General features: G+C 40.4%; 1 protein-coding gene across 1 annotated transcript in view; it reads right to left on the bottom strand.

Moving 5' to 3' along the window:
* DNAAF9 (dynein axonemal assembly factor 9) overlaps positions 1-16,261 on the bottom strand; it is a gene marked incomplete at both ends in the record, with an annotated part of 73,478 nt that overhangs the window by 30,695 nt on the left and 26,522 nt on the right. The window contains 14 exons of the mRNA XM_080632120.1: positions 1,604-1,691; positions 2,487-2,537; positions 3,408-3,478; positions 4,354-4,465; positions 4,807-4,852; positions 5,574-5,618; positions 5,901-5,977; positions 6,389-6,476; positions 8,268-8,304; positions 9,246-9,327; positions 10,916-11,051; positions 12,187-12,242; positions 13,357-13,455; positions 15,654-15,731. Coding sequence (XP_080488246.1) covers positions 1,604-1,691; positions 2,487-2,537; positions 3,408-3,478; positions 4,354-4,465; positions 4,807-4,852; positions 5,574-5,618; positions 5,901-5,977; positions 6,389-6,476; positions 8,268-8,304; positions 9,246-9,327; positions 10,916-11,051; positions 12,187-12,242; positions 13,357-13,455; positions 15,654-15,731 — 1,066 coding nt within the window. The remainder of the gene's footprint in view (positions 1-1,603; positions 1,692-2,486; positions 2,538-3,407; positions 3,479-4,353; positions 4,466-4,806; positions 4,853-5,573; positions 5,619-5,900; positions 5,978-6,388; positions 6,477-8,267; positions 8,305-9,245; positions 9,328-10,915; positions 11,052-12,186; positions 12,243-13,356; positions 13,456-15,653; positions 15,732-16,261) is intronic.

The raw sequence follows: 16,261 nt of genomic DNA, 5'->3' as shown, positions 1-16,261 counted from the left end.
GTACTGCAACAACTGCGTATTCCCTGTACAGTGGAATATAAAAATACTATGCCTTAAGAAGCATCTATTGGGTTCAAGGCAAAGCAAGGCACACTAACACAAGGCTGTGGAGTGAGAGAAACCCCCCCAGAAGACCTGCCAAATCACCTTTAGTTATATTACTGTGATATTCATGCCACTTTTAAGTTCTTGAAGGTAAAAGGACCTAAAGAGAAGGAATGATCTAAGATGGTTGCTAGCAATCTTGTGTCATAAAGCAGTGACTTGACTGAACTTGAAAAGGATGAAGATCAAGCATTTTACAAGGGCCTGTAGGGACAGGCCAAGGGGAATGGCTTTAACCTGCCAGAGGGGAGACTGAGATGAGCTCTTAGGCAGAAGCTCTTCCCTGTGAGGGTGCTGAGGCGCTGGCCCAGGGTGCCCAGAGAAGCTGTGGCTGCCCCATCCCTGGCAGTGTTCAAGGCCAGGTTGGACACAGGGGCTTGGAGCAAGCTGCTCTAGTGGAAGGGGTCCCTGCCCGTGGCAGGGGTTGGAGATGGAGGAGCTTTAAGCTCCCTTCCAACTCAAACCAGGCTGGGATTCTATAATAACACAGTGAGCATTTGTGCTAACAAGCACTGCAGCTCCGAAGTGAAAATGACAATGGTAAAAAACCGGGACAGCATGTCAGCTCCAGGAGGAGGCTTTGCTAGGAGCAACGAACACAACTCCATAAATAAATTTAGAAAGAAATCATTCCAATCCCCTCCTACATCACAGGCAGCATGTTACATTGCCCAAAAGGTACCTATTTGCCTCCGCTTCTTGAGCCGGGAGCCCATGGCATCCTGTCACTACTGTAATGCCCAATCTTTCCAACCCAATGTTCCTGGAGGTACAGAAAAGGCAGGGAACATATGGTACATGATCTATTAAGGACAGAATCAGCCAGTTTGTGCATGATTTGAATGTTAACTATGAAAAAAATGCCATCTTCTAGGTCTGCAAAGCCTCACTGTCAATCATGTAAGAGTCCCATGTGCCTCAAAAAGCAAGCCTATGGCCGTGGCAGGAATCCTTCTTCTAGAGCTAGTGATTTGGGGCCTACAAGGATGCTGGAGAGGGACTCTTCATCAGGACTTTAGTGACAAGACAAGGGATAACTGGTTCAAACTGAAACAGGGGAAGTTCAGGTTGGGTATAAGGAAGAAGTTCTTTACTGTGAGCGTGGTGGGACACTGGCACAGGGTGCCCAAAGAAGTGGTGAATGCCCCATCCCTGGCAGTGTTCAAGGCCAAGTTGGACAGAGCCTTGGGCAACATGGTCTAGAGTGAGGCATGAGTCCCCATGGCAGGGGGTTGGAACTGGATGATCTTAAGGTCCTTTCCAACCTAAACCATTCTATGATTCTATGATTTCAAGCAGAGATTGGGTACAAAAGAAGTAAGACATGGAGTTTAACAAGAGAGTTGTAAAGGCAAATGGAAAGAAAGCTTAAGACAGTATAGGTAGGCTCACCAGATGTGTGAAACCCAAAAGCTCTGCATCATTCATGTTTAAAAAAACCCCAAACACAGAACAAGGACAAGCTGAACAACTCCATAAGCAACAAACCACATCTCACCTTCTGCAGGCTTGGCCTGTGGATTGCTAGAATAAATATACGCTCCATCACCTCCGGTGAGTAAAGTGCCCAGAAAAGATTTGTCTTCCTAAGAGAAAACACAAACAGGAGTATCACAGACTGGATCAAGGACTGTAATCCAGGCAGGAATATTTTCTCATGTTTTTGCTTCAAGAGAAAAGACTTTTTTAACCAGCATCTGTCAGAACTTTTAAACAGAAATACTAGTGAAAGACAGAATGTCAAAGGATCATTTACCAAATGACACCCCTCTCCCCATTTTATGCCAGTAGCTATTAAGTTACAAGCTATTGTCACAACCACAAGGCATAGCCTTTTGTTTTTAGATTGTCAATCCACTGAACTAAAAGTATATTACAGGAAAATAAATCTATTCATAATGAAGATTCCTGGTAACCACAAATGAAACCACAAATGTGAAACTCATGTGGTTTAAGATGTTCCCAGATCCCAAATTCTTTTCTTTTTCAGAATGCTTAAAGTGTTTTCCTTTAGCCATTTAGCATGCTAACTAAGTTAAAAGGAAGTTGCATGTAGAATGCCATTGAGTTTGGGGTGTTTCTTTGGAACACATGTGCTGCATGGGCAATACTCAGCGAGACTTCCATGAAATCCAAGCTTTAGTAGAACTCTTTCTGCTCTTGGCTTTTGTCATTCTTTGAAATGACTCAAACTTTTACACCCATTGTGTATTTTTTGAGGTAGGTCAAACTTCGAAAGAAACAGGGTAGAACAGGCACGTCTTTAGTAGGAGAGGATTAACAAGCATAATAAAAGCCACTATGACTAGCAGCTAAGATTTTTCAACTACTGGCTCTTGCAAGTGCAACTTCTATAGTTTAACAAAAATAATTCATTTTACCTTCAATATACACTGTGCCTTTTCGGACAGTTTCACATCACTATCTTCAACCTGTAGCCAGAAAGAGTTTCCATTTGTATTATTAGTAGATAAAGCAAGTCTGATGTAAAATAAAAAGCATTAAAGAAGATGGAAGGCAAACAAGACCCTTAGGTACTGTGAATAGTTTAACTCCTGAGAGTAGGGAGATTCAGTCAGTTCAGTGCTCTTGTTGCTGTGTTACCCTGAGGTCTAAAAAGTTCCTGGAAACACATTCATAGAACCCCAGCCTGGTTTGGGTTGGAAGGGACCCTAAAGCTCCTCCAGTTCCAACCCCCTGACATGGGCAGGGACATCTTCCACTAGACCAGGTTGCTCCAAGTCCTATCCAGCCTGGCCTTGAAATTCAAGGGAATACTCCCCATTGAAGACTAAAATATTATTGAATCAACACAAACAGAGTATTTCATTCAGTCTTATTTTTTATTACTCTTAAAGTGTTTAAATATGGATTGCCAAAGGCACAATGTTGCCTAACCTCGTAAAATTCATTTGAATTACACCTCTAACGCAGCATAATACATCAGAGGTCTGGAAGCAGCCCTTGCTCTCTGCTGGGGCAGACACTGAATTGATCCACAATAAACACAAGTCACACTGTGTACTTGAAAAACACCCAGGCCTTTACACAGCTAAAAACTGAAGTGGTGAAAACGAAATAATTTAAAACTCGTGCTGTGAATGGAACCAGATGCCTGTTTCCACTTACTAGTTTTTTACTCCATGCCCCAATTCAAAGTCAGAATAGTATTAATATAGTAATATTCCGTTTCAATGCGCAAGTTCCAGGTTTTTTCCTCATATATCCACACTTTTATAACATGTTTTCATTTGTGAATCTGTATGTACAGAAGAAACTCAAAGAAGTTTTGGTGTACTAACCAGCCAAGAAGCATATCTTGGGATTGGTGCCGTCAGTATTATGTGGCTGGTTTCTGAATTAATGCTGCCATCTGCAGGGGAGTAAATGGAAAGCAAAGTAGTACAATACCACCCATATCCTCCAGACTGTTCAATGAGTTACTTTGAGGACTTAAAATTCCTTTAGGAAATCATCGAATCATTTTAAGGACTTATTAGTGTTTAAGTGAAGCTTTCACAGCAGACTAGCTCCTGGTCTTGGTATGTAACATGCACAGAGCTGCTACACGATGCTAAAGAAACCCTGCTTTTATTCTGGTCTCAGTATATGGCTTCTTCCTTTGCATTCCTCCCTACCAAAAGCATTCCAACTCCTATGGTTAAAAACCCACAGCCTGTTTGGATACAAGAGTTCATACATATTACTTAGACAACCCCAGTATCTATCTTTGTCACATGTAAACAATCTGGAGAACATGCACTTCTCTGAAGTTAGGGAAATTCCTTAGTCTCCTGTATTTTCAATGTTCCAAACCCAAGCTTCCTAAAAATCATATCCTTTTTCACTTCTGTTTCATCTTTCTCAAATAAAAAGCAACTGAAACTAAAACATATTGTATAAAATGAGTGTTACAAAAGGGATGGAGAAAGCTGTTTGAATTTCCTCATACAGTAGAAAACAGTCACTAAGGTTGAAGAAAATGCAGGAAGGGTGCTATTACACTTGAATTTTTCACACCTCAGCCCTGCTGTATGACAAAGCGGCCATAAACCTCGAAGTCTTTTAAGTGAAATGAGAGAAACTTGACACTTAAGATATTCAAACTGAAACACTGAGGTCTTTTAATGAACCCAAAGGCTTAAAACCATACTGCTAATAGTAGTAACAATCGGAAGCCCTTTTGCTCTTCCATCACACCAAAGCTGTCAGAATTGCAACACTGGTATTAGCATTTAAAATAGGTACCTTTTTCTTTTACTTGTATCTGGGATGTTAGAAAGGACTCTGAAAAGACAACAGATCCCAAGCATCCTTTTCCTGTGAGCAAGTCTGGAATGTCAAATACCATCATTGAAGCCTACAGCAATCGAAGAGTTGGAGAGAAAGGAAGAGAAAGCACAACTTGAAACACTGCAATTGAAGCAGCAAAATCCATTTGTCTTAAACCTCCTGAAACACTCTTAGATTGGGTGGAAAGTCTGAGATCATTATTCTATGTTAATATTGTATTCTAAATTGCACTGTCTGACTTCATGTTAAACTCAATTTTACCTTGTTTCAGCACCTGGAATCTCTCTCATCTCTCCCTTATATTTGTATTCACACAGACAAAAACTTCAGCATGTCCCATTAAAAACAAAGCCATTTGAGATGAATTCTCTAATAAAATGTATAATCAGAACACAGCAGCTTACTTACTGTTTTAATCAAACTCAGGCTGTCCTCATTGTCTAATGGAGTAACTCTAGAAGAGTAATGATAATGAAATATTTAAAGGTTAGATCATTCTGAGTCACTTCAGAGCAGCCAAAAAAGCTATTGCGTTTTCAAGTAAACTCTTAATTGTGTAGGCCATTTCAGTCAATCACACAGCATGGGGATTAAAAAAAACACAAGCTTGGGACTGTACTGACAGGACAAGGGGTGATGGATTCAAACTTACACAGGGGAAGCTCAGGTTAGATCTAAGGCTGAAGTTCTTTACTGTGAGGGTGGTGAAGGCACTGGAATGAGTTGCCCAAAGAAGCTGTGAATGCTCCATCCCTGGCAGTGATCAAGGCCAGGTTGGACAGAGCCTTGGGTGCCACGGTTTAGTGTGAGGTGAGGGGCTGGAACTACATGATCTTAAGGTCCTTTCCAACCCAAACTATTCTATGATTCTATGATATCAACTAAGTTAAAAGCATGGTTTTAAAAGCAAACTCTTAGTTTCTGCTGCTTCTGCTCACTAACAGTGAATAAAATTGGTTTGCCCAGTGGGATTAGATATTTTAGATGTTTTTAAGATTGCACAGAATTACAGATATTAAATGATTAAACTGCCTCATACACAAAACCGTTCAGAACATCTTGACTGAAATAATCAATGCAATGTTTTCTCAGAAATTCCAAGACAAGAAAAAGAAACTTATGACTGTATTAAACCCACTAATTCATAACAAGAAGCGTAACATAATGATACAAACCTGCCAAGATTATTCACGGCCTGAATTTGAAAAGTGATTTTGGAGCTGTAAAAGAGAAATTGCACTGGTGAAAAATGGAGGTTATACTTCTTCTATATGTAAGAAATAAGCAATAATAGATTTAAAGCAAAATAACTGCTGAAGTGATTAAAAAAGGGAGGAAAAGATAAATGGAATTATTATAATGGTTTTAAAAGTCTGAAAGCAAACTCTTGGTATTTGGCAGCCAGGCAAGTTCATTTTAAACTTAGTATTTGACATACATTTTCCCCTCAACGAAGCTAATATGTCGACATAATACATCAATAAGTACTCGATAACACATACCGCAGTGCTGTTTTAAGTTGGGTTAAATGCAGGGTATCAAACATAGACATTAGTGTCTGCTCTGCCACCTCCTTTGCCTGAAAAAAAAGGAAATAGAGAATAAAATCTCTCTTCCTACCCTCCTAAATCCCAGCCACCACAGGAGCACCCATATGGTAAACAGAAGACCACACATTAGACAACAACACACTGATGCACCAGGCTAAAATCTGTTCTTTCACTTAACTGATTTTCCTTACTATAAGGTCGGGAAAATTCATGGAGAATGGAAAAACAATTGCAGATGGATAAAATTAGATATACTTTGAAATTTGTCTGTTTTAAACAAAATTCAGAGAGACTGGTTGGAGGCCACAGTATTAATGGCATTAATGTTATGAAGCTGATGGAAACATTTCTTTTATGTTTTCTTTTGGTTTGCATGTAATCTTATATTGCAAGCAATCCAAATCAACAAGGACAGTGTACAGAATGGGTGCTTCATTTACCTTGGATTCAGTGGAAGTTTTAGCATAGCACTCAATGCCAGCAAGCACAGCCTCTACAACAGCAGTATATATTTGCGACAACAGCGTACTGAAGAGAGATAGATACAAACACAACATTTACTAGACAGATAGAGTTTTCTTCCTCCCCTGTTTTAAAGGAGCTGGTTGTCCTCCCATAACACAGCTCCTATATTGAAGGGGTCCTTGTTGAATTAAGTGTAGAAATCATAGAATGGTTTGGGTTGGAAGGGAGCTTAAAGCTCATTCAGTTCCAACCCCTGCCACAGGCAGGGACACCTTCCACTAGAGCAGCTTGCTCCAAGCCCCTGTGTCCAACCTGGCCTTGAACACAGCCAGGGATGGGGCAGACACAGCTTCTCTGGGCACCCTGTGCCAGCACCCCAGCACCCTTATACTTTTATATTTAACCTTTTCAATTAAAATAAACTGAATTACAGCAAGTAAATTGCTCCAATTACAGAATAGCTTGGGGGAAAAAACCTCGTGGCACAAGTGCATCCCTGCTCTCATCAGTCAAGGAAAAAAGCCAGTGTTTTATCATTGACTTTGGTGGCAGTTGTGTTGAGGAGCACATCCTAAATACTCCAGCAAGAACAGAATGGGAGCCCCGGGTTCCACAAAGCAAAACTGGAAAACAGAGTGAAGCACCTTCCGGCGAGTGAGCATGTCAAAAAAAGATACCCAAGCAAACCAGTCTTTTGGAACACAAAGGCAAGTAGACCAACAAACCGGTCCTAATTCCTCCAGTTTTCACTCCTCTCATTGCTCCTCTGCAACTGCCAAACGTTGAGGGAGGGAGGATAGAGAAGGATACAGCATTTAAGCTATATGTACTATATGCAAAGCATTTCTGAGGGATGGAAAGAAGGATGTGAGGCTCCAAAACACGGCCCCCAAATGCACCAATGCTTCTCCATGAACTTCCAGGGATGGGGCAGCCACACTTTCTCTGGGCAACCTGTGCCAGTGCAGTCTGGTAGCTTCACGTTTTTGCCTTTGAGGACCACATCACAACTGCCAAAAGTCAATAGTACTTAGCATGAAAGGTCACCACCACCAGCTCCCTCTGACACATCTTTAATCTCTTGCTATCCTGCTCCACTGCAGAAGCAAGAAAAGGCTCCTAAAATCATCCTAATGAGCAAGGAGGATAAAATCTCTACGGAAAGGTCTGGTTTATCAAGACTGAGAGCAGTACCAACGCAGGTTATCCACTACATTCTTAAAGCTCGACAGATATCTACAACATGCAGAGAAGAGGACATCAACATGGATAAACAAAGTCTTGTTTTGTGAAGGTTAAAATGTGCTGGAGCTTTGTTGCTTACTAATAAAAAACTTCAGAAGTTAACTTCTATCTATCCTTTATACAGCAAAATTACTTTATCTTTTAATACAGAGAAATTTCTTTACAAGTTTCAGTGTTCCCTCCTGGCATTTTTACTAACCATTATAAATTTAACATGTTGTTTAGCTTAATCGAAACTAAAAAATCACTTTTATTTCTATCAGTGGAACGTTCTCTCATTCGGTTACAGATACTTTCCCCTTAGTATACATAAAGTATATTTTAGAGCTACTTAAGTGTTAAGACACAAGAATTCAAACAAAATTAACTCATATTTCCTTGCATACTTTGCTGTACAGTAGAAAGAACATCACAGTAACAATTCCTAGTTTGCTCATTGAAACCCTCAATGAGCAATTTGCCTTTAAAACCCTCTCACATGCACACGATGCTAAATCAAAGTGTAGCTCTGCAAATGCCAACAGCCACTGCTGACTAAAAGCAGCTCTGACCTACTGCCACCAGGTAAAGAGTGAAGAATTAAGCCATAACACAAAGTTGGCAGCTTACATTTGTTCAGCTTCCTTGTGCGTCTCGTTGTCATTTCCTGTGTTGAAGACAAAAGTGTTTGGTTTAAGCACTTTCAGAAGCATTTACACAGATCTTCTTGGGCATAACATTTCTGCTGAGTATCTTACATGACATTTAGCCAGTATTTTACACTGCAGATTTAAAACAGAGCTCAAGCACAGGTTAAGCTGTGTCAGTACAGACAGTACACCCCACAGCCAAGACTAAGATCTGCATCCCTTAAAACCAGCTGCACTGGGCCAGAACAAAGATCCTGTCTCCCACGCCTGGATGCCTAGGAAAAAGCACAACTAGAGCATACACATGCCATAATTCCTTTCATTTTGCAAGCCTCCGAACATCTTCTTTTCAGATACTTTCTGAACTGGATATGGTTCCAAGATATATAGTAATCTAATCCTAAAGAGACTGACTTTATCCATGGTCTCATGCAGCTATTTAAAATGGGTAAGAAAATTGCTTTTAACGATTTCACAGGGCTTGTTTTTACTAGTGAAGACAGTTGTTACAACACACTCCATGGGACCCAAACCAGAGGATAAAGGATAAAAACCAAAGAATTTTCTCTATCTTATAAAAATCCTCAATTATATTCTCAAATTAAAGATAAAGCAGGCTTATTTGACAACAATCACTTTGAATTATTCTATGTTTGGGGACTGTTTTTCTATTAGTCAGTATGGAACATGGACTTAAATGTTTATGCAGTAGTTATAAAAGGCCTGAACACTCGGCTCTGAGAGATTTTCACACTGGAAGGTAGGATGTGCAAAGGAACAGTCTTCTATGATGATTTCATGCACTAGTACAGAACTACATATTACCTACCACTCCATACCCTAATGCTCATAAAGGAATCAAAGCCATGCTATTGCTGTAGCCAAATTGCTACAGCTTTTAAACAATCAAAGAGAATAACAGCCTTCAATCACTGTTTGGCATTTTTAATGTACTTACCCAGGAAAGGAATGTGAGTGGTTCCAAAGAAATAGGTCCTTGAACAAGCCAGAGGTCCCTTTGGAGATACACACTGCACTACCTAGTTGTCAGTAGTAATGAGATACAAAAAGACCTTTAGTAAAACAAATTGGTGCCATAACCAACCATCAGCTAAGTTCCCCTTAAGTCTTCTAACCACTGACATACTACAGGAAGAGTACAACACAGACTAAACTGGAGTGTAAAAAAGCAACTTACGTTTTCATAGGAATATTTCACTTTTGACTTGACCTGAATGGTTGAAAGACTTTGGAAAGGAGATGAGCTCTGACTTCCGTAAGCGTTAATGTGTGTTCAATTTCCTACGTCAACTGCTCTTTTCATGGAGAGGAAAGTGTGTCAGGGTCCCAAAACTATGCTTGCACTTGGTCTTATTTACTATTTTCATGACACCCTATTAAAACAGTATCACCTGTACCTGTAAATAAACCACCTTTTTAAGAACAACATCAGAATCTGAGGACAACAGCGGAGCAAGTACATCAGAATAAAACTGTACTTGCATTTTGGAAGATATCAAATAGTCTTAATGGGAATGTTAACATGGAAAGAAAAAGCAAAATCTGAAGTGTTTTTTACAGAAATAGAGTTAGATAGAGTAGCAAATGGAGGATGAGATTTCACCAGGATGCTAAAACAATCCTTTCTCAGGCTCTCAACACAGGCAGTGTTCAGAATACCCACGTCCATCCAGCCCTAAGGCATCTCCGCATGAAATGTTGTCACGACAAGATCATAAACTCACTCCCTCAATCATACTCCATGATGACCTGTACTCAACCACATCCATCTCCTCAGCAGCACAGACTCTGGACTCGCACAACTGATGGACACTCCCGGAGCCCATGGGAATTGCTCACAGGGAGAACTACACAACGCAAGCTCCACGCTACCTCTCCTCCTTCGCTGCGAGTTACCTTCTTGATGCACCCAGCCCAGCCAGGCAGAGGATCAGAATTCCCTGGGGTCGCTTCCCCAGTTACGTGCAACAAGCCATCGACCTCATCATATGTTTTAAAACTAAGCTTTTACTTGAAAATGGAAACAAGTTAATCTTACAACTTGAGCTTAACATTGCTTTTGAACACCAGAAAGAGTTGCAGAGTTTCATGAACTGTTCAGTTGCCGAAGCATACATGGAAATTTGGATACACACAAGTACCCTGCGTCTACTCACAAAGTCATTATCAAAATGTGACTATTTCTTTTTAAGAAATGGCTAAACAATGCTGATTAAAACAAGATTCTGTGTGTCAGAGTTGAGTATATCATATGCTACTTTCAGGATGATTTTTACTTTATAAAGGAATGCTAGAACAAAGGACCTCACGAAAACCTTTCCCCCACCCCACATATTTACAGCACCACATAAAAAGTTGTCTTTTCATAGGGGAAAAATGTATTTTCACTCATTCACGTATCCCTGATTTAACATCCATTATAATATGTCTTGGAAAAAGTGAGAAATAAGAAATTTGTCCCTTAAACTGATTGTTAAGGTAACGTGGTTGTACATACTAAGAAATGGGCGTTTAACTCATGGAAGGTAAGCATTTTAAGGGCACAAAAAGTATACAGAGAAAATGCACACTACTTCAACATAGCAGATAACTACTTAGAAGCCTTACCATATGCTTCGCAGTGCTTCCCCCAAGACCAGTGTTTCGAACAAGATGTCCTTCTGATGGAAAATTAAAGTTACCAGAGTTCAAGTTTTCCTTAGTCGAGTGGCTACCGAACAGGACGAAGGGCTGCCGGCTAGGGCTAAGGAGGAAAGAGGGGATCAGCACCATAATACGCAAAGAAAACTTACAAGCAACAAATAAAATCAAAGATTTCAAGTCTGATGGACCAACTATTGGATTTCTAGAAGAGTAGGACAAAAGCAGTTTACTATAGTTGTAGAAAAGTTCCCATCGAAAAGACCAAGTTGCAAAGAAAAACCTGCTTTAAATATCTCAAGGCTGTCTCCCAAATGCTATTAGAAGGTTTTTTCCCCTCTTTTTTAATGTAAATTGCCTTGAAAAGCTGACTAGTTGAAAATTTACCATCTTGAAAAAGCCTGAAACGACTATATTGTTGAACTAAGCAAAACTATTTTGGTTGCAGTTCTGGCTTTGGGCCTAAGACTCAGCTGCAGAGGTCAAGGTCTTTCTTTTCATTATTTAAATGCAAACAACATAGGATGCTGAAAACAATGAAGGACATTGAACTCCACTGTTTAATTCCAAATAAAGAGGAATCTGCAGACATTCAAGTAGCTAAGCAACCTTTATTTAGCTCAAAACAGCAGAAGTCTTGGTTTTGCAAAACAGGACAAGCAATCTTCCTCTCTCAGTTACTATTTTATGCTGAAATGAAATAAAGCTGCATTTCTCAGCTTATACTGGCTAAGATTTAGGTTTTAACGACCCTATTTTAAGCACTGGTCTTGTGCGTGTTGCGACACACAAAAGCATACTGACTTTTTCAACCTTCATATTTTACTTGGGTTTGAGTATCATAAATAGGACCAACGGTATCATACAAGTAAGACCATCATACAAATAGGACCAACCGAACTACGTAAGATCATGAGTTTGTTTAGATCACAGAACATCACATAAGAAGGGACCAGATATCTGACCATGAAGACATTGATCATACTACAATGCACAAAGTGGATTGTTTCAAACATACTGACATTCTATATGTAATAACTGCAGCATTAGATTTCATTAAAATCTGGCTTATCCTTCCCAGAAATGCCTATGCATGTTTTTTTTCCACTATGTAAAGATGAGATTCGATCTGCTGAGATGGCCCCAAAGGAATTAAAATCATTACAGCATCAGAGATACAGAAATAACATAGAGGTACTAGTGACAGCACAATTTCAGAGAGAATAATGAGTCAACACCTGTTATCTGTTATATGGCTTGAGATCATTCCGTGACTGAAATAACTTCTGAAAGGCTGTGAAGTAGAAAAAAAACCAAACTGATGAACAAGTAAATGAATAGAAAGCATGATATATTTTCACTATCACTGAGAAGCAACCTGAATTATCCTTCTCTGAGAAAACTCCTAAACCTTCAGAAACCACTTCTAACCTTCATGAACAAATTCAAACACCATTAAGTCTCATATATAATTAAAAAAGTAACAGCCACTACCCAGAATTACTGTGCTATTTTCACCCATGCTGTATGTTACCATCAGTTATCATAGAATCCCAGACTGGTTTGGGTTGGAAGGGACCTTAAAGTTCATCCAGTTCCAAGCCCCTGCCACGGGCAGGGACCCCTTCCACTGGAGCAGCTTGCTCCAAGCCCCTGTGTCCAACCTGGCCTTGAACACTGCCAGGGATGGGGCAGCCACAGCTTCTCTGGGCACCCTGGGCCAGCGCCTCAGCACCCTCACAGGGAAGAGCTTCTGCCTAAGAGCTCAGCTCAGTCTCCCCTCTGGCAGGTTCAAGCCATTCCCCTTGGCCTGGCCCTACAGGCCCTTGTCCCAAGCCTCTCTCCAGCTTTCCTGCAGCCCCTTTAGGCACTGGAGCTGCTCTAAGGTCTCCCCCTTCAGGAGCCTTCTCTTGTCCAGGCTGCCCCAGCCCAGCTCTCTCTCAGCCTGGCTCCAGAGCAGAGCTGCTCCAGCCCTCACAGCATCTCCATGGTCTCCTCTGGACTCGCTCCAACAGCTCCACATCCGTCTTGTGTTGGAGTCCCAGAACTGAGTTATGTTTGAGATCTGACACATGCAACCTTGTTTGGAAATGCACATACCAGGGCTTTCACCAAATTAAAGCCCATCTATCTACAAACAGGTATTTGCTGTGCTGACATCTATCAACTAAACTCAATTATCAATGAATAAACACTCAACTGAACTACACCAGGCAGTGCTAAGCCATGGATAGATAAGGTGGGATGGTGAGCTGAAAAGGAACACAATAGGTTTCTGCTCCCAAACCATAAAAGGTGACGTGGGGCAGGGAGAAGAAGAAGCTAAAACCCAGAAACCACAGTGCTGAATACTTATTCCTTGTGTGAGGATGGCATGAGGGTTCAACGGATGACTGAAGTAGGCCTACCTCCCCGGCCTGAGATTCCGACAGCTCCAGAATGAAGGGAATTTCAGTATCAAAATTAGCAAAAAACTTGGTCCACTGGTGCTCAAAAATCATTAAATCCTACAAGAAAAAATATTCAACATTAAGGGAAGTGTTATATCAGAGAAAGCAGTTCACAGATTGTACTGCCTGAATTATGTTAGAACAACACAGATCACATTTCACTATGCAGTATGTGCACTACAATATATATTTCACTATACAGCCTGCCCAAAGAAACAGTAAGTACAAGAAAATAAACCTGATTTAAAAGAGAAGGACTTTCTGCTGCATTTTAGGGGTCTTTTTCAGGTGTCTGTGGTTATTTGTTTGTGGGTTGGGTTTTTCTGGGAGACAGAAGAGGCAGGAGAGGAGAAAGGACCAGAGCTCTGCACTACCTGCTCTTAACCTAAGGAAATACACTGGTTTGAGATCACTCCCAACTCCGACCTCCTGTTTCCCCTTAAGATCTCCAAATTGAATGCATGGACAGCTTTAAGTTTTGAGTTTTAGATCGGTACCTGGTTCTGCAATAATGCGTATCTGATGTTAAATAAGCTTGTGGACACAAAATGAGCAACAGGGTGGGCAATTGCGGGAGCTCATGATATGCAAGTGGCAGACAGTCATTTCTTCATCTGCATTTGTAAAGACGATTGGTAAATGGGAAAGGCAGTATCAGTAACACCTCACTGAAGCAGAATAAAAAAGGAAGCTGATTACAGGTAAGAGCTGCACTCTTAAAAATCCGAGCATCAATGAAGAAAAGACTGCATCATGCTGATAAAGCAGGAACCTCATAGAACTAGGCTGCTCTCAAGACTCCTCTCAGTTACTTGTCACATACTAACTTAGATGACACTCATCCTGATTTTGGAAAGTGTAGTTTCTCAGATATATACAATGAGCAGACCCAGAACTATGTTTTCAGCAGTGGTACAAGTATTCTCCAGTATTTTACTTCAGCTACTTCACTACTGCAGCAATGAATGAAATTTAGAGAGTGAATGTTGATGGTATTTGACAAGCTAAAATACCAATAAAGCCTATATTAGTAGTTTAAAATACAGGTTTCCAATTAGAGGGGAAAACTATCATTGAAGAATACTCCAGTGTCAATCTTTTCATGGAAGCTAAGAACTAACACGTGCTTTTGTCAGGTTTTGGAACGTGCCAATATTGTACAGAACATTCTTTTAAACCCCAAGTGGAGCTCAAATCAGAACTTAGCGACATCAAAACTATGTTAACAAAACATAAACATATATCAGCTTCAAATGGTCCTCAAGGTCACCTAACTTCACACTCATTGCAAAAATAAGTCATTTTTTAAATCACCAGTGCCTATGAAACCAAAGTCATATGAAAACCCCATTCTTTACTTTGTTTTCCCAGAAAATTTGAAGCCAATTTAATAACTGCCAGGTTCAACACTTCAAAATAGGATAAAGAAGTCTGTTTCAGGGTCGACTTACCAAGTATGAGAAAAGTCCCACATTTACCCCACTTCCACAGGAAGAGGGAAGTGAAGTATCAGAGAGGGACTGTTTAGACTGACAGCCTTACAAGCTGTATGACATTCTGATTTCCATGACAGCAGTTGATAAAACAACCAAATTGGGGTGAATTACCAGTATTTTATTACCAAAGGATACTTACTGTTGAAATTCCTACATATTAAAATCCTATTTTGCCGCCAAGCTAGAAACTGAACAAAAATGAACAACAAAACCGTATGTACTAATAGTCATACATTGCTTTCTTCTCCAGCACTGAGATCAGAGCATCACTTGAAAATGACTTTACACTGGCTGTTGGCATTCCACAAAGCATCAGTTCAGCCACTATGTGTCACTGTTACCCACCTAAAGCGATCCTGAGAAGTGGCTTTTCCGGGAAGAATGGCTGTATGTTAAAGTGGATTTTCCCCCCCACCCTTGCTGCAGAAGGAGGATTAACCCACACAAACATACCACCAGTCTGTTCTTTGTACATAATCCTATGACCTGAAGAATACTCACACACTATTTAGAAATCCTTTAAGGAGAATTTCAGGCAAATTAAGAAATTCCACGAATCCAAGACAAGCTATTCTGGTTTTTTGTGGACTTTATGATAGATTTGAGGAAAGGAAAGAGACCCTACAAACAACACTACGCAGAGCCAGTAGATTAAGTCCATAAGCACTATTAAAACCAAGCAAACAAAACCACATCAGTTTTGCTCTGCAGCTACGTGAACAGAGTAGCAGCTGACTCAGAGTATTTCACCTGCATTACCTCAAAGAGCAAGTCCTCCAAGGAAACAGGATCCATTTTGCTGTACGTCTTCCACAAATCAACGCTGACATCCATTAACTGAAACAGATTTTAAACACACTGCTGTGAGAAACACCATGAAGAACAACACAGATTCAGGTTTAAGCCACACAGGCATACTTGCAGCAGGCTCCTCAGTCTAACAGCCCGCCTTAACTCTGAATTCAGCACTATTTTTACACTACGGGTCACAAAACAACTGACCAGATGTCAGTGCTCTGGATGTTTCCAAGACTCATCTCCTCAAATGAGGGTTTGATGCGGAAAGTTTTGCTTTCACCTTTCAAACAAATCATCTCAGAGAGTTTTTCAAGTTGAGTTAATAGCAAAGAATAGCATCAGCTGGTGCACGCAAAAGGGAAAGATCAGTTTTCTGAGACAAGACAGACAAGAAGCAGATTCCAAGGCTACTTGTCCTCCACACCAGGCAATTCTTACTGTAACCATAATGTAAATATAGGCTAAGCTGGCTGAACTTAGCAATTAGCAATACCTTTTTCCACGTAGTGAGACGATGCATGAGAACACTGTTCCAAAATATATTCTTAAGGGAAACTTGACCCTGAATA

This window comes from Psittacula echo (assembly GCF_963264785.1).
Source record: "Psittacula echo genome assembly, chromosome: 1".
NCBI classification, from domain to species: Eukaryota; Metazoa; Chordata; class Aves; order Psittaciformes; family Psittacidae; genus Psittacula; species Psittacula echo.
This window is presented reverse-complemented; position numbering and strand designations above follow the sequence as displayed.